General features: G+C 45.9%; 1 protein-coding gene across 1 annotated transcript; it reads left to right on the top strand.

Annotated features, from left to right (window-relative positions):
* Positions 1-10071: 10071 nt before the first annotated feature.
* arglu1a (arginine and glutamate rich 1a) lies at positions 10072-17056 on the top strand. The gene is made up of 4 exons (XM_068329266.1): positions 10072-10642; positions 12777-13002; positions 15165-15248; positions 15693-17056. Exons 1-4 carry the CDS (start codon positions 10317-10319, stop codon positions 15855-15857), a joined length of 801 nt encoding a protein of 266 aa, XP_068185367.1. The 5' UTR covers positions 10072-10316; the 3' UTR covers positions 15858-17056.
* Positions 17057-18771: the final 1715 nt, after the last annotated feature.

The following is an 18771-nucleotide window of genomic DNA, read 5'->3' as shown; positions in this document are numbered from 1 at the left end:
AACTTCTGTGATCTCTGACTTGCCTTCAAATGCTACCAAGAATGTCTCTATTGTTAGCATTTAGCCTCACGGAGCTATGAACACAACAGGCGAGTCAAAATGCATGAATGGATTCCTGATAGAACACAATGGGCTTTTTTTCAAACCGCTGATTATAAAACTGATTAAAGGGAGCGATCGATGACCAACAGGCCCTTAATGCGAATCATCTGGTATAACGGAGGAGACAAAAATGAGCTTTGAAATCGTAATGTACAGCTGAGATTTAAAAAAAAGAAGTTAGTCCACAAATGTCTCTGGAGCAAAATAGTTTTTAAATTAGTGAAATTATTTCCACCGCCAGGAGCCCAGAAATCACAAATAAAGTTTTTATTTCAAGCTGAAAAGTGTTTGGATTGCACGTCCTGTAACTCCATCGGTCGTCTAAAGCTCACCTCTGACCTCACGCACCTTCCTCAGAGAGGGCGGGCCTAATGCTTGTTACCTGGAAACCACATACCATTGATGTTGCACGTTTTAAATCAAATCTAGACGTTACTACGAGGTTAACACGATCGGAACTGGATTGTCGTGAGTGGGCGAGCTGCTCACGGGAAGATTCAGTCAGTATTATTTGTTTTGGTGTCTTTCTGAAAAAGGTCAAAGGTCACAGATCGCTGTCAGACACATGGATTTGGCTGGATTCGGATACGAATGGAGGTCGACCTGGCGACGGTGGGGTGTCCTCCGCCAGCTGTGAATGGGCCCCCGCTGGGACACAAGGCCTCCATACATGAGAGGCGGGGCCTCCTGCCGTTAACTGAGGGCCCGCTAGCAGCGCTAAGGGAGGCTACTGTTTCTGCCACTGTCAGCGAGATGGATGAGGGGGGAAACGCATACAGAGGGAGGCTCTATTTAGGCCCGGTGACATCTTAGACCGTGTTTGACACCTGAAGAACAAAACCTCACAATCCCCCCTGACTCCTCCCACCAGCGCACAATGAACATATGGTGTCCCCAAACACCTAAACGCACATGCAAAAGAAATTAGATCACTACTGACGATGAAGACCGAATTAGGTTTGTCACGCTCTCACGTGGGAATAGAGTGCTTTGCACACACACGTAAGCACACATACACACACACACACACACACACACACACACACACACACACACACACACACACACACAGACACACACACACACGTGTGCACCACAAAAGAGCGGCGGGATGGCACCCCGCAGTGCCAGCGACAGGCGGAGTGATGGATATGATGGATCAATCACCCTTGCCATTTAATCAGGACATCAGTCACCAAAAACTGAACGGAGGGGTGATGGGCGAGATGGGAGGGCAATTGGGCCTCAGAGGGAAGGATGGGGGGGGCACCTGGAGGCTCTTTATGACCACATTTACCCCCTGATGGGGATCTTTATTGATGCCGTATATTTAAATGACCAACAGACAACTGCTGGAGGAGGAGGAGGGGTCCAAAAAAATGTGGAATCGGTGCAGAAAATGAAGTCATTCTGATTCAAAATAACTTTATTCATGACGTAAATTCAGTCGCCATGATTACAATGGATTACAGGACGAAACCTGTTGCGGTTCAGTTTGGTTTCGGCACCAGAAACGTGTTTCGGGGTGAATAAATAACGTGTGGTTTTATTATAAGTATGAATTTAAAGCAGCGTTTTCTCCTTCGGGAGATAATTACATCGACAGAAAATGTAAATATAATATCTGTTTCTTGTGTTAGGTTATTCTATATGCACTTAGCGTTGTGATTTCCATATTCCTAACATCCTGTCGGTTCCGCCGAGCGGATCGGAACCCATCAGGCGTCTGAATCATGAGTTTCTAACATTTCCAGCTGCTTCGTCTGACAGCTGAGACAACACTCGTCTCCATGTAATTTGTTTTTATGTATATTGAGTATTGTTTCCCATTTTTATTTACTGCTCCATTCAGCATTTACTGTTACTGACGACTGTCTAGCAGCCAGAACTGCCCTTCTGGGATATTAAAGCCGTCTCTGATGGGCTCCCATCATTGTTGGATGAAATGTATTCATTTATTTTTTATTTCCGTCATCAGACAAACATGTTTGGAGTAAGTAAAGCTCACACGCTGGCGTCTCTATTCACAATCAATTAAAACAAAAGAGCCTATGAATTTGTTAAGTCTATAAATCCACCCATAATGCCTTATTTTTAAATGAGATGTGCATTGTTCTGCACAGGGAAGCTGGACTTTTTGATTTTTGCATTTGTTTCTGCATCCGTCTAGGTAGCGCCAAAGTAAAGACTTCGCATGAGAGGCAAAACGCAAAGCTCATATCCCTTTTTGCACCAGTTTATGCAGAAACTACAGGAGTAGGAGGCACTTTTGGCCTCCGTTCCCCGGTGAACGGAGCGACTCCAACGTTTGAGCTCCTTTCTCACCGTCGCCAGACGCGACCTGAACTCGTACAACCTTGCCAGAATTTTGTCTTGGGAAGACTGTCGGCAGCGGAGCGTGGGCGGATCGACGCGAGGTGGCAAACTATTCCTGTTAAGCACGACGGCTGTCAGAGCTCTGCGGGGAAGACGGAGCTCTTTCCATTCAAAGCTTGATCGAGATGAGAGATATTCCCGACGAGGAGAAGCGCGATCCTGACAGAGCCTGAGGGGCAGAATGCCTCCTGATGTTCTGCTTGTTGCTCGACAGATATCAGACTAATAGAAGGAGTCTGAAGCCTTTAGCGGTTCATCTCAGTGTGAATAATTACCTCCCCTCTAACCTGAGAGGGATGCATACCAGTCAAGATGAAGCGATTCCTGAACAGAGTCTATAAGAGGGGAGACAGATGGGAATCAGTGATGCTGATTAATACCTGCTGCATTCAGGAGAAGAAAAGCAACGCGCTGCGCCTTCCCTCGCTAAATATTAGCGTAGCTCTGAGCTGAAGAACGATGAAGCTGAGCCAATACGAAAGCAGGACCTTCTGAGTAAACTGTTCAGACCCCCGTCTCCTTCCTATTGGCCGTTTCGCCGTGACCCCGGACCTCAGGAAACATCCATTGTTAGCGTGGGGAACAGTGGCAAACAAGGAGAGTGAATTGTGAACGGTGTGTGCTGGGTGGTGGTGGTGGTGGGTGGATGGGTGAGGGGGGTGGGTGCGTGTATGTTTTTGTGATGGATGTGTCTTACTTCCTGTTTGTAGTTTCTCAGGAGCGCTCTTTTTTCCCATGCTGTGAGTCGCAAAAACAGGCCGCCGTGCTTTCTCAAGGCGACACGAGAAGAAAGAGAGGAGGGAGATGATGGGGTAAATCTCACCCCCCCCTATTCAGACCCGACGATATGCCGACGACACACTCAGGAGGAATGGCGCCTTTTAAGTCGGATTCTTTATTCGCCCTGTTTTGACATAAATCTGCAGCCTGGGTGAAGGCAGCGCGCCGGCTTGCGGCTCATGTTCCCGTCAATCCTTTGCCCTTTCATGCGTCTCTGCAGTCGAGCAAACACGGACCGGCCCTGTCTGGGTTCTGGCTTCCATCGCAGTTTTTAATTCCAGCTGATAATTGCCCTGATACCGAATCGTTGCCTTTGACCGGTGGGACCTCCGGGTCGCAGCCGAAAGACAAAAACAGAAGCCGACCCCTCGTCTGGGATCAAGTCGAAGACAAGAGCTTAACCAGATCAGCTTCCCCATACTTCAAACCCGACCTTTGACCTCTCTGTTTGGCCTGTCAGAATCACCTGTCCTCCTCTCTCTCTTCTTGTCCCGCCCTCTCGAGAAAACGATCCTGGGCACTGACCAGCGCTTGTCACTTATACATGGTAGTGACAGGCGAGTTCCCCCCAAGTCTTTGTCGGGGTGGTCATCTCTGAAGCTCCTCTAACACTTAATTACATCTCTTAAGAGGAAAGGGGGGGGGGACCGTGGTTGACACATGTGAGACGGATCCCGGCCTTTTTGGCCTTGACGCAAACAAATCGACAGGATGAAGACATTAGGCATATGTCGGTCGGAGTGAATGGGCAGCTCTTTTAAGGGTTACTGGTTTTGAATTGAGCGACTCATCAGGACGGCTGTTCTTGAGTAATGGCCAGTCAGTGGTCGGACATCTGGTCAGTAGTTCAGCGAAGGTTGTCGGGGGTCACGGGGTTTGACGGATGACAGGGAGAAAGTGGCAGAAAAAATCAGAAACAGGAGTCAGAGATTGACTCGTACTTTCTCACCGGCGACGTTCCCCAACATGATTGGGCGATTTTTGGTCTTCCCACCAGGAAAGGACATTTTCGTCCATGAGGATCTGGGATAGAATCTTGCAACCTGTCTTTATTTAGCTTTGAGGGTTGTTTTATCTTTAAATTGAATTGAAACTAAACCGTATAAATAACTAGTGCTTGCTCTGGAGGGCATTGTTAGCTTTCCATCTGTAAAGCTCTCTGAAATGTCTTCAGATATGATTTAGCGCTATATAAATAAAAGTTGATTGATAAAGTTGATTGACTAGTGCAACTTAATGTTCGCCCACTGGTACAGTGTCACAATGGGTTTGAAGCCAAGCTGAATCCCGGCGTTCCAAACGGTACAGGAGGGCGTTGTTGGATGAATGGTGTTTTCATCCAACAACATCCTCCTTACAATCACCCTGTATTCAATCAACTTTAAATCTGACTGAACCGGACCAGCAAAGACCCGTCAGAACCTTTCCCGACCCGGTATGTCATGTGAAGATGGACCAGCTGCTGCTACGTCTCCTGTCACCTTTGGAGATGGAACCTGAAGCATTCTCATTCATTGGCTGACTTGCTGGATAAATTTTAAATACAGGCTTCTTCAGATTTGCATCTTTTGATGAAGTGCATCCTGTAATTACAATGTGATTACTGGAGAGATAAGTGACGACATGATTGCAGCCGTTTGCCTCCAGAAAACGGATTATTAGATGACTCTTGGATGTGCTCAACTGCGGATGGTCTGGATGGTTTAACCCCAGTCAGTTAATAAATAATTGGTATCCTCGAGACTTGTGATGCTTTAAAGTCGTAATAAAAAGTACTTCAAGTAATATATAGAGAGTTTTATCATTAATCTGTTGTGTAAAGCGAGAACGACTCAATTAAAGCAAAGAAGAGCTTTAATAAGTCGATGGTGATTGAAGCAGAGAGGACGGGTTCCTGCAGACCAGGAAGACTAAGTACCCCCCTATCCTAAAATCTCCTCCTCCACCGGCCTCCCCTTCCTCCTCCTCCTCCTCCTCCTCACCTCTCCCATATTCAGCCCGAGGTGAAAGAACAGCCCTCATTCAGGGCATTGGGGGGGGGGGGGACTTGCTTTCAGGTCCCCCTCTTCAATGGCTCTTTATGCCCAGACCCCTGGGCCATCAACATGACAATGTGACAATGTGGTGGGGCTTTTTAAAAGAGATCCTGTGTTTGTTAAGTGTTTTTCCCCCTGAAGAGCAACCACGGGGCAGGGTCAGGAGACCCCAAAAGTGCCCCTGAAAGACGAGGACCGTCTTTGATCACACGATGTGAAAGGGATGAACTTTTTTGATTAACTAAAGCCGGGTGATCTAGGTTCTGTCTCCACAACGAGTTCGAAAGATAATCTGATTCATCCGACAGATAGTTCAGAAATACAATTATAAAAATAATTTACGTGCAGAAATTAAATGGTTTTAGTCGCAGAAACTGAGAGTGACTCCGTGGGATTCGAGATGGGCTGGAGCAGAACACTGAACAAAAATAGTTTGCAGACTCATTAACAGCTTCAGTTTGAAATGTTGACTGGTGAGATTACGGAGGTGTCCCTCAGGGCGAGGAGGTCAATAAACTTCAGAGGAAGTGAAGTAGGTGTCGTCTTTCAAACTGTTCAAACTGTTGTTGCTGAGGATTATGCAAAACACAATGTTATACTAACACAGATACAACAATTGTGTAGTCTATTTATGCTATTTGATGTTATATTATTAAATAGGTCTATAGTTGTTAAAAATATAATTTTTGCTTAAGCATCGGTGGGGTTTGACTCGTCCACCCTTACGTCTGGAGTGACATGTGATTATTGCCGATACATCCCAACCGTTTCTTCTGAGATTACCTCCGCGTGGCATCTTTTTCAAAAAGGGATTAGAAGAATATGAAACCTGCCCTTTGGCTCCTAGAATCCATCTCTAACAACCCCCCCCCCCCACCTCGTGTTATTACCTCTCCTTTGACATTCACTCCAAACCACCCAGGAGCAAAACAGACAAACTTTTATTTTTACTCATCCGTTGCCTCTCCGGTTGGACTGGAGTCTTACTGGAATTCTCCCCCCCACCCCCACCCTACATGAATCTGTTCTATTATTCATCAAAAACAGCTTTTAGTACCTCTGTCTTCTCATCGCATGCGTAAAAAAACACGACATCTGTGGCTCTCCTCTCGTCTCCAGGAACAGAATTTGTGAATCATTAAAGTCAAACACAACCACGAGTTACTGAAAATTGATTCTTTGGCTTTGAGCAGAAAAATGAGGAATAGAGAAGAGGGGGATTGATGAACTAAGACTAGACAAGAATTTCTGGCATAATTTATCTTTATTTTCATTTTGAGGGACTCTATCGCCGTGGCGACACTCGCTCGGCCTGACAGCGCGGGCACACGGACGAGAGAAGCTTTTCATCTGCGTGGCAATGAAAGTAGCTCATCTGTCAGGCATTATCAGTTCACCAATGCTAAAAGCAATCCTTATCTGGGCTTGAAGCGGCACGCTGTGTGACTTCATGTGAACAAATCATTTCTTTCAACTAAAATTAGTTTCAGAGGCTCTGGAAGCTGCAGGTAATTAGAAAAATCTAAATGACAAAAAAACTCCTTCTGAAGTAGCAGCACTTTAATTTCTAGCTTGAGTGCTGCGACCTTTTAAGTTGATTTACTGGGCTTTTGAGTTATGTGTTTTTAAATATAGTAATGCCAGTTTATTTCGAGCGCAGCGCTCCGGGGAGAGTTATCACAATGGCCTCATTTAGCAAGGATGGAAATCTTTTAGTGCAGGACTGTGTCATTGTCAAATTCTGTTTTTTTTTCTGGCTGTCCGTCGATTATCTGATGTTCTCCCGCCTATATTACAAACTCTGATAAAAGCATCATTTTAGCTCCGTAAATTGAATGAAAACAATATTTATAAATGGACACAAAGCTAAACAGGAGTCAAACAGAGACGAGAACTGAGATCAGTGCCAAGACTCCCTTGTTAACTGTCACAAGAGACCGATTAAGGTTCATTTCTGTGAACGACTCAGGTTGTGAATTATTAGAAGGTGAAGCTGTCTTTGTCTCTGGGGTGTTTTTCTCTTCAAGTCAGTCCTCTGAACGTTTATCTTTTCATTTTAATGTCAAAGGAATTCATGAACCGTTCTAAAGTAAAAGGAATAGAGTGATAGGAACAAAAAATTCTCTTAGAATCTAAGAGAAATGCTCATTTTCATTTGAAATGTAGATTTTTCAGTTTACGTCAGACTCAACTGGAATCATGAGTACTGTTCAGAGTTCAAGCATTCAGTTACAGCTTCAGAGAAATGTGGTTAGCTTGTTAGCAGATTTCCCAGGATGTATTGCTTGAGCATATATTATAAAGTGGAAGATTCCCCCTATGTGTCTGTGTGTGTGTGTTGTTATCTTTCTTTTGTACAAATGTCAAGAATGAAGTCTGTTGAATTCATTCCCAGTTATATCAGAGCCCCTCTGACAATAAAGCTCCCCTGAAATTATCCATATTTTGTTATACGTATATACATGAATATGTTATTATTTTTCAAACATGCATTTTCATTATTTTTCAAACATTCAGCAGCGTCTTTGGTAAACACATTTTAAGCACCAACCAATTCATCCATCAGAGTAAAGCAGTGTTTAAACAAGATATTTGAAACCTGAATTTTAGGGGAAGGTGGAGATCATGCTGTAAATTGTGGTACAAAGCACTTGTATAAAATGAAATGAAAAATGCCCCGGTAGCATTTTAAATTGGGAATTATGAAAACAAATTCAATTTGGTTTGAACCGGCATCAGTGGGTTTGAACAGATGTTGATTTAGTTTTATTCCTCAAGGAAATCCAGCAGTGAGTTCAGTCAGTGGGGGGCTGTGCATTTCACACCGAAGCCTTCAGTCAAGTTCTACTTAGTCAAACTTGCATTAATACATCCCATAATACAGTAAGCATCTCCTACCACTGCCACCAATGTAGCGTTCAGGACTAAGGCGTTTGTAACGTGTCTCAAATGGAACAAAAGCCAGCATCAGCCCGACTCCTTTATATCATCAGTCACACAGAAGAACCCCATGAACACACCTTTATAGATGACACACAACTACGTCGCAGAATAAAACCGACTGAGATGACCATCATTTATGACACCACAGCACCAGAAACAAAATATTAAAATACACTAACACACTACTAGATTTTGCGGCACCTCAATCGTGTAAAACACAGGCTATTTTCCTGCAGCTAAATAATGAAAAATGTCTCTTTGTATTTCCACAACAATCACACAGCTGTGCAAGTGCAACATTAAACACTAACATTAAATATGAAAAATGAAATCCATAAAATGCTTGTACTCACCAAAACAGCTGTTCAATCAGCTCATTGAAACACAAAATCCATTTCTTTTCCTTATTTCAAGAACGCTTCTTTAGCTAGTTCAGGTTAGCTAGAACATGTTAACTACTTGGTCTAAGCTAGCTTGTATTCAAATGTGCGTCTGCGTAACCCCGCCTTCTAAGAAGGGAGTATCCAATCATAGGACACGTCCATGCCAGGTCAACAGAGGCCAGCTAGAGGGCCTTGCAGCGCTAACTTGTGATCTGATTGGCTATCGCACCTGTCAATCAACTATACATTCAAGTTAACTCACGGCGCAGATTTTGAATGCCCTGGGCAGATTTCATTCTACCTGGCAACACAAGCTAGCTGAATTCTGATTGGATAAAACCTCTCTAACCTGAAAATAGAACACTGACGAAGGCCTTGCACTTGTGTTTTCATTATTTTTCAAATATTCAGCAGCTTCTTTGGTAAACACATTTCAAGCACCAAGCCAATTCATTCACACGAGTAACGCTGTATTTTAACAAGATATTTTAAAACCTGAATTTATAATATAAGTATAATAATCTTGTTAAACATTGTTATAGGGGAAGGTGGGGATTATGCTTTAAATTGTGGTACAAAACACTTGGATAAAATTAAGTGAAAAATGCCCCGCATAGCATTTTAACTTGGGAAAATGAAAACTCCAATTTGCTTTGTACCTGCATCAGTGGGTTTAAACAGATGTTGATTAAGCTTCATACCTCAAGGAAATTGAGAACCAAGTTCAGTTAACTGAGCAAATAAATTTACAAATAGTTCAAAGACCATGGAGAATTTGTACATAATTTTAAATTGCTATTATTATTATTATTGTATAGATAGATCGATAGATAGATAGATAGATAGATAGATAGATAGATAGATAGATAGATAGATAGATAGATAGATAGATAGATAGATAGATAGATAGATAGATAGATAGATAGATAGATAGATAGATAGATAGATAGATAGATAGATAGATAGATACTTTAATAGTCCCAAGGGAAATTCAGGGTGACATCTGCTCACAAAGATAGAACTAAATACACATAACAGTGACTGTCACAGACAAAAGACGTTGCATAAATTACATAATTAACATAATGACATAGTTACAACAGAAAAACAGAGGGAACCTAACATTAAAAGGAAGTATAGGAACATGAAAGAAGTATTATTATTATTATTATTATGTGTGCTTTTTCTGTGTTCTGTGTGTAGTGCGACGGAGATGTCAATTTCCCTGACGGAACCTCCTCAAGGGATCAATAAAGTTCTAGTACTACTTACTATTATTATTATTAAGAAGAAAGTCCACTTTCTTGTCTCCTACGGGGAAATATTATTATTATTATTATTATTATTATTAATAAAAGTAACTAGGGGCTTGGTTAGCGTCAGACACGTCTGTGTTCAATCTTTTGGCTGCAATCCCGAAGAGTTCCGAAAGATTCCGAAAGCCGCGTTGCCTTCTGGGAAACTACAAACTCGCGAAGCCGCCATCTTTACAGCGAGTTACTAGGACAAAATAACAACCACTTTCGAATGCTTATTTCTCCTAAACAGAACCGTTGAAGCCATCCCGCCTGTGCGGTTATCGTAGATAACACGTTTAAATCGGAGCTGGCGGGACTCGATTCCAGATTCTGTTCACATAGAAGCCGCAAGACCCGGTTGGTTTGGTGTAAGCGCTCGACTTGTGGAGGTGGTCAACATGGGCCGCTCACGTAGCCGCAGCTCGTCCCGGTCCAAACACTCTAAAAGCAGCAAGCACAGTAAGAAACGGAGCCGGTCGCGGTCCAGAGACCGGGAGCGGTCCAAGAAGAGGTCCAAGTCCCGGGAATCGAAACGGAGCCGCCGCAGAGAATCCCGTTCCCGGTCGCGGTCCACCACAGCCTCATCCCGCAGAGAGAGGGTCGCCTCCCCGCCGGAGCGCATCGACATCTTCGGCCGGACGCTGAGCAAAAGAAACGCGCTGGACGAGAAGCAGAGGAAGGAGGAAGAGGAGCGGAGGGCGGAGATGGAGAGGCAGAGGAAGATGTGAGTGGCTCCAGGGACGTTACATAAGGTCGCCCTTAGCTAGCTGCAAGACGGGATGAGCTAATGCTAAGCTAGCAGCGTTGGGTCAGTGCGGTAACGTTAGCAGGCTAATGCTAACAGACTAGCCGTCGGGGCTAACGTCAGCTGTGGTCCTGAGGGCCTGGAGCACCTCAGCCTGTCACATTTAAACCCCTTTAACACCCAAAACAGTGTTTTTTAAATCGATTTTCCAAATATTTTACAAAAGAGTCATGTTATTAGGTGATGAGAAGCAGTCTGAATGACTCAGAATGCACATTTCTAGTCTGGTTGGTCAATTTGAGGAACACATCTAGACATGGAACATAATCTGATTAGCATTTCTTTTTAGAACCTCATCAGAAAACAAAAAAAATATATATTCACGATTATAAACATGTAAACATATAACCTCCTGTCATTCCAACCATCTGCCAGTAGTAATTATTTGTAATGCAGGTGTAATCACAGTAGAAAACTTTCACAGCTTTAGATAAAGTCATTCAAATGGTTTTAATGTCATAAATTGAACATTGTAGGTATTCAGGAGGTCCGATTCTAGTGAATCATACCGTTCTGCAGCCTGTTGTTAGACGTTAAAACTTGATAAATGTAGGAATATGAATGAAAATAATCTAGAAGAATGATATAACTGCATTGCGTTGAAGTGACACCGTTAGTCTTTCTTCTGCTGTGGCGTTCAGGAGTCTTGGATCAGCTGCTGCTGCTGCAGGAGACGCTGATCACACACACACACGTGTTACTCTGCGTGTTGGATCCTGTAGTAAACAGACTCCCGGCAGGTTGTGTCTGTCGGATGGGGAAGCTGTTGTAGTGAAAGTGTGTGTGTGTGAGCCAGAGATGCAGAGACACCTGAGACCTGAGTCTCAGTCAAACACCTGGCCTCCTGAGCGTTTTTGTATTCCCTTTCTGCTTGATAGCCGAAGGGCCACTTCACCGTTCACATACACGTTAATATGACAACAAAGCGCTGCTGTAGATCAGGAACGACTCGGGTCCGGGTGGGGAAGGTGTCTGGTTTCCCAGTGGCTTACGGGTTGAAACCAAATCCAGGTCGACTGTCTTGTGTGTTTACAGTTGTGCTGAAGGCGATGTGGCGGCGCACCTCCCAGCGCTGTTGCCTTCCTGTTTAAGAGCAATAGAGTAGAAAAGAAACAATTTGAAAGCATTTCCAAAAGGGTAAACAGGACGACAGGTGATCTGTATCTCCACACACGCCCAGCAGTCATTGGTGGAGCTGCGTTCAGCTGTCCTGTCAGCGAATCAGTTAGAACGTCAGTGGTTTGACCTGCCGAAGGGTTCTGTGTGTTTTTAACAACACGTAGGAGGTTAAATATTGTAGAGTTGATTTTTAAACACTTAATTTGACAAAATGAAGCTAAAAAAATAAGAAAATATTTGGTGTAATTTGGTGATTGTGAGTTATTTCAAACAAAACTTGATCACTATGAGTCATCGCTGAAGTCTGTTCTGGATTATTGAAAGATGGGCCATAATCTGTTCACAAATTATTATTATTACGCTTCCAACTGTGTGTCCAACCCTCTTGTGTAACATTAGCATTGCATTGTGAGACGAGTCTGCATCAGCAGCACACACACGAGCAGGTTTAGTCACATTTCCAGCGCGGCGCAGCCTGAAAACCCCCTTTAGCGTCGTTAGCATCAGCGGTGGTGAGTAACGTTTGGCTCAGCTCGTCTGTATTCAGCTCGTTTTGTTTTGGGCTGAGGTTTTTTTCGCTCACGCTGGAGACGAATGCGCCGATTTCCTGAGCGTGATTTACACCGCCTCCTCTCCTCATGCAACACACACCAAAACACACTCCTTCACTTAGAGCGATGATGTCATGTGACTCATTAAAGAAGTTTGGAACCGTTTTGCCAAAAATTTCGTTTCAGCCATCCCTCATCACAGTTACGAGCTGAAAGCAGGAGCAAATGGTTGCTAATGAGCTACAGAGCTGCTGTTTCAGTTTACGACCACACAGAGGCGAAGGCGTCGCCGTCTTCCTCGCCGAGCGCGTTACGCTAAATTTTTAAGGCCGAGAAACAATTTTCATCAATCTGTGACTCCGTTTCTTTCCTCCGTCCTCCAGCCGGCAGCAGGAGATCGAGGAAAAGCTGATCGAGGAGGAGACGGCGCGGCGGGTGGAGGAGCTGGTGGCCAAGCGGGTGGAGGAGGAGCTGGAGAAGCGAAAAGACGAGATCGAGCGGGAGGTGCTGCGGCGCGTGGAGGAGGCCAAGCGCATCATGGAGCGGCAGCTGCTGGAGGAGCTGGAGCGCCAGCGGCAGGCTGAGTTGGCGGCGCAGAAGGCCAGAGAGGTAACGCTCGGTCGTTTGGAACGCACCCCCTCCCCTACATACCCCCCACACCCACTTACCTCTCCGTCCTGCACCAATCACCTGCCTACGGGACGCGGTGGAGGCTGAGGGACACCCCCACCCCTCCTGATTCACATTTTAGAGTGGAATCTGGCCATGGCACAAGTCTTACTGCAGGGATGGAAGAGTACCCCCCCATTAGTATTTACCTCCACCAATAATACCTGTTTGTACTAATGCTGGCCTGGAACTGCAGAATTTTATGAAACAGCTGTTCTTCTGTCGTTCTCTCCGGGGTCAAATGGTTTCCCTCAACTTGCCGGTAAACTTTTGCCGTGGCTGAGCTCCAAACTTTGACTTTAAAAAAATAAACTTTTTCTCATTTTTTTCTCCCCTTTTTGTGTTTTTGTTTGATTTTTAATAAATAATACGATGACGCTTTTGTTCTACGTTCACAGTTGCCTTACGTCTATCGTGATTCCAGTATTCGCCCCCCTCCCTCAGGGAAACCCACTCCTACGATGGGTTTTTATGATGCGGCTCTTAAAGGAGCAGTTCACCCAAAAAATAAAAATCCAGTCGTCTCTGTTATCGATGCAGATGGGGGGGCGTAGAGACTGGATTGTAGTTTTTGGATGTGTTCCTTTAAAGCTAGCGTTAGCTTCTGTCTTAAGCGTTTTAGAGAGAGGGAGGCTAAGCCCCGCCTCCCCAGGTTTGTTTACAGTACCCTCTGGTGAGGGAGGGGGGCAGCTAAAGCCTAGTGACCCTGAATTGTGCACCCAACGGACTGGCACAAATTGGGAGTGAAATGTGGGCGGGACCCGTAGCGCTAACCGCCTCAAACTAGCTGAGTTAGCATCAGCTAAAATGGACAGGGGGGGGTCAGATTGTCATCAAGGTAACTGCAGAAATGTTTCCAGGTTGTCCAGGACAGGTTCTCTCCACTCCTCCACTCCCGTCTCTTTAACAAGCCTTTTAGACTCCTCCCCCGGACGCGGCGGATGCTCCGTCTCCACGGCGACGCGGTTTCCTGTGTGCTCTAACCTCACCTCTACCCCCCCTCCCTCCACACTGTTCTGTTCTCATGACTCTTCTCCTGTAGGTTTGCTGCCATGTTTGATATCTTGTCATTTTTTTTGTGAAAACATCTGTGTTGTTGTTGTTGTTGTTTTTTGTTACCGTGGAAACACAACTCACCATCCTAACTAGCTTTGACCTGAGCTGGCCTGCAGCCTTTCAGCTCACCTGTGACTCGTGTCCCGTCGCTGTAAGTGTACCGTGGTTCGGCCCGGCCCGGCCCACCTCGCCTCGATCACGCACACGCAAACACACACACACACACACACACACACACACACACACACACACACACACACACACACACACACACACACACACAAACACACGTCCAAGCCGCTAAAGTGAAGGAGAACCATTAAAACAAACGTGAGCTCCGGCTGCAGGCGCAGGTTAATACACAGATCAGAGGCGCAGTACGGCAGAACCCCCCCATACCTACCTACCCACCCACCCCAGGAGCGCTTCTCTCTCTGCTGGGGGCCACACAGTCGGAACGGGACAGTAAATATTCAGTTGTAGGTTCACAGGAAAGGAAATGCGTAGGTATTCATGCAGTGGTGAGCCAAAACTATTATCGTATTCTTTATTCTCTTGCTTATAATGATGTAAAGTTTTCTATTTTCTTCTAGAATGTCTCACTTTTGTCTGTCTTCTATTTATGAATGTGATGAATGCAACCCCCCCCCCATTTTAAAGTCTTCTTTTTAAAGCCTTCCCTTAATTGTAACGTGCGCTAGGTGTGGCTTTAGCCTTTAGCTTGTCTAGGATGGTTTTATCAGCTGTTGTTGAAGGAGGCAGAGGGAGGGGGGAGGGGGACTAGCAGGTTAACCCCCCTCCCCCCCGCCACACAGTTTCTTTAGGTCTTTTTGCCCCCATTTGTGTTTTTTTTTGTATTTCTAAAATGATTCAGGCCAAAGAATGCCAGTGTGGTGATGTGTGAGAGGCTAAACAAGCTGTGGTGTAGTGTGTGTGTGTGTGTGTGTGTGTGTGTGTGTGTGTGTGTGTGTGTGTGTGTGTGTGTAGCATTGTGTTGTGGTGGTGGTGTGTTCGTGCGCTAACATGCAGCCGTGTCGCCCGTCTAGGAGGAAGAAAAATCCAAGCGGGAGGAGCTGGAAAAAATTCTGGAGGAGAATAACCGCAAGATCGCCGAGGCTCAGGCCAAGCTGGTAAGCCCCGCCCACCTCCCTCGCTTCGCCAGCCCAATTTAGGACCCACAAAGTTCGCGACCTTCGATTCGGTCGTCTAGTCACACACACACACATACGCACACACACTCGTCCACGCCGTGATACGTTTGTAGTTCTGTTTGCATCTCGGAAAAGTTTTTCCCAGAGATTTAAATCCCGGAGTCGTCCGCTGAGGCGTTCGCTTGCACTGTGTAAATCTGACACGCCTCCGTCTACTTCCAATGTTATTGCACACATCCGTCCTGGAGGGGTTCAGGGCCCTCGGGAACTTTGAGCGCTCGAAGCGTCTTTATTTGATTCAGACGGCGCCGCAGACGGCAGGGAAACAGACATGGGATAAAGTGTGTGTGGGGGGTTGCATCCTCCTGTGACCTGACTGTGTCTCTGCGTGTTGTGTTCTGTGCCCCGCCCCGCCCCCCCCAGGCCGAGGAGCAGCTCCGGATTGTGGAGGAGCAGAGGAAGATCCACGAGGAGCGCATGAAGCTAGAGCAGGACCGCCAGCGGCAGCAGAAGGAGGAGCAGAAGATGATCCTGGGGAAGGGCAAGTCCCGGCCCAAGCTCTCCTTCTCCCTCAAGGCCACCGAGTGATGCCCCCCCCCCAGTTCATCCACCTGCCTTCACCCGCCCTCCCCAATCTGCCTCCTCTTCGCTCGACTCCACTCTTCCTCTTCTGCAGAACACTCGCTTCGTTTTTGGAAGTGCTGAAGCCAAGCAGAGGAAAAAATGGGGGTGTGACGACTTCTCCCCCACCCCCAAGACCATCACCCTCCCACGGCGTGAAGAGGAGGCAGCCTGTCACCCCCAGAAAGACCTGGCTCCGCTTCCCCCCCGCCGCACAGACGACTCTTTGTGCTTTTTTTTGACTTTTATTTACATTTTTAGGGAACTTGAACTTTTGATGTAGAACGCTGTAACAAGCCCCGCCCCCCCTGGGGCCGCCGCCCCCTTCAAGTCTTAACCGTGGGCCTGAATCGCCCCACCTGAGCGACCACCGGCGTCTGGAGGGGGGGTGTCACCTTCATGAGCAGCTTGGGAGTCCAGACCTGTGGTTCCCATTGGTTGATTCCTATCCGACCCTGACCCCCCCCAGCTGACGCGGTGGTAACCAATCACAGCGCGGCGTTTAAAGCACAGCTAGCTTCCCGTCCAGCTGACAGGTTTGTGTCTTCCTCGCTAGTTTGATTTTCTGTCTGGATGGGTTTTTTTTCGTGAAGGACCCCCCCAGGTCCGACGCAGGAGATTCCCAAGCTGCCCATGACCCCCCACCCTGACCCCCCCAGCAGGATGTGTGTCTGCGATAAGGGGCTCTGTGGGAAATGGACAGAAAGGACGTTTCCTGTGTGATGTAATGTTATTAGCCTTGCTGTGACTCCTCCCCCCCATAATCCCCCCCCCCCTCAGTTAGGATTGTGTTATGAAATCGATCCACCAATAGGAAACAAAAAGTCACGATACTGTTAGCTTTGTGGGACCGCCCGGACCCCCGCCCCAAATGGTGGTCGTAGTAAATTAAGACGCTTCTAGACGACGGACGAGTTCAGGTAAGATCAGGTGAGGTCAGGTGTGTGTGTGTATGTGTGTGTGTGTGTATGTGTGTGCGTGTGTGACACGCTGACCTCAGGTGGGTATGCTGACTTTTTGTTGTCATGGGCTTTTCTGAATTTGTCATGTGATCCCCCCACTCCACCCCTCCCTCCCAGTTGTCAAGGGACTGAACAATAAATGGTTAAATGCCTCATGACGTGTTTGTCCTGCTGTTAACCGAATAAACAGTATAATTCCTTCAACTGCTGTCCATTAATAAAGAGATCATCACACACACACCCGTCTGCTGTCATTATTCCAACCCCCCACCCCCCCAAAAAAACGGATTGACATGTTTCCACCAGTGGGAAAAGAACATGATCCAAACCTGTCACACGAGTTTATTTCTGATGGAACAATAAAGTCAAAGAAAATTTATTCTGAAATTTCTGGTTTTTCTTTTCTGGAATTTTAATTTTTCTGGGATTTGATTTCATCCCAGCGGTCAGAAACCGTCCCGGTAATCCACGGGATTATCCGTGCTGTTGGTTAGACTGGGATCATTGGGATCGACAGTCTGGAACCAGTTCGGTGGTGAAAAAAGTTTTTATTCCGCGGGATATCCAAAACGCGTGAAGACGCGCACCGGTATTTAATCCCACCGCGCTGCGGCTCCGCGTGTCGCGTTCACGGGACTGTTGGTGGGGACGGACCCCCGGTGCGCTCCTGAATCCACGCCGGGGTGGAGGCGCCTCCGCTTCGGCTCCACGGAGCTGACAGGAGACGCTTAATCCGGTTCGACAAAAAAACAAAACAAAAAAAAAAACAGCCTAAAAACTCTAAAACGGGTTCCTACACACCGGAAAGTATTTTAATTGAGAATAAAAACGCAAGTTTCATTTAGGAAAAGTTAAAAAAAAGTTTTAAATATTATTTAATACAAATAATAAAAGTTTATTTGAATGGAATTAATAAAATCGAGGGGATTATAATTTAACTATTTTTAAGGAGGAACTGAAGTGATTTTCTTTTTTGAAGTGTGTGTGTGTGTGTGTGTGTGTGTGTGTGTGTGTGTGTGTGTGTGTGTGTGTGTGTGTGTGTGTGTGTGTTTCCCCTCCGGCCGTCACGGTCCGACGGCTCCAGGGTCTCATTTTAGCCGCGAGGAAGGAAGACATTTAAAAATTATAAGAGAAAAAACTAAAAACTTCCTCAGAAACGTCAAATTAACTTTTTTTTTTTCTCAAGGACGCAAAAAAAAAAAAAAAAAGACAACTTGACGCATCATTTAAATGAAATCATTCCCGTTTCGGGCACTTTAAACAAAAACCGGACAAGAATAAATCCCAGTCAGGAATAAAACAATCAAACGATTAAAAATAAATTGCGGTCTTTTTCTGCCACTTTTAGACAGACGTAAAAACTAGAACCCGCCCCCCCCCCCCCACCGCAAAACATAAACCAGCATTAAAGTCTCTGAGAAAACTTTTAGACTCATGTGAAATATTGGAGAAATATTTTTCCGAGGTCTTTATTCCAAAACCCAAACTCTTAAATATTTGGAGAAAGTTCCTCGTACGCGTGTCGGTCCCGTTAATCTAATCCACGTGTGTGAATTAAATTAATCTGAAGCCGCTGGAATAAACATCCAGTCTGTGGTGGGGAGCCGGAGCCCGGCTCGGTGTGGATTCCGCTCCCGGACAGGAGAGCCGCGCGTCGGACTCCTCCGTCACCATCAGCCCGGTGGAACAACCAGAGAGCCCCCCCACCCCCCCTAAATGAAAAAACACACCTGATCGAATTAAGTCGTTAAAAGGTGTCAAAACTCCACACCTTCGATTCTCTCTCTCTCTCTGTTTGTGTGTGTGTGTGTCTCTCTGTGAGTGTGTGTGTGTGTGTGTGTGTGTGTGTGTGTGTGTGTGTGTGTGTGTGTGTGTGTGTGTGTGTGTGTGTGTGTGAGTGTGTGCGCGCTCATCAAATT

Source organism: Antennarius striatus, chromosome 12 (assembly GCF_040054535.1).
Source record: "Antennarius striatus isolate MH-2024 chromosome 12, ASM4005453v1, whole genome shotgun sequence".
Taxonomy (NCBI): Eukaryota; Metazoa; Chordata; class Actinopteri; order Lophiiformes; family Antennariidae; genus Antennarius; species Antennarius striatus.
Note: the sequence above shows the minus strand (reverse complement) of the source record. Positions and strands in the feature narration are given on the sequence as shown.

What these genes read in the sequence shown, in the direction of transcription:
- arglu1a (XM_068329266.1), top strand. Translation starts at nt 10,317, where the DNA reads ATGGGCCGCTCACGTAGCCGCAGCTCGTCCCGGTCCAAACACTCTAAA. An exon ending in CGGCGCAGAAGGCCAGAGAG is followed by an intron (nt 13,003 to 15,164) that starts GTAACGCTCGGT and finishes TCGCCCGTCTAG; the next exon opens with GAGGAAGAAAAATCCAAGCG. An exon ending in CCGAGGCTCAGGCCAAGCTG is followed by an intron (nt 15,249 to 15,692) that starts GTAAGCCCCGCC and finishes CGCCCCCCCCAG; the next exon opens with GCCGAGGAGCAGCTCCGGAT.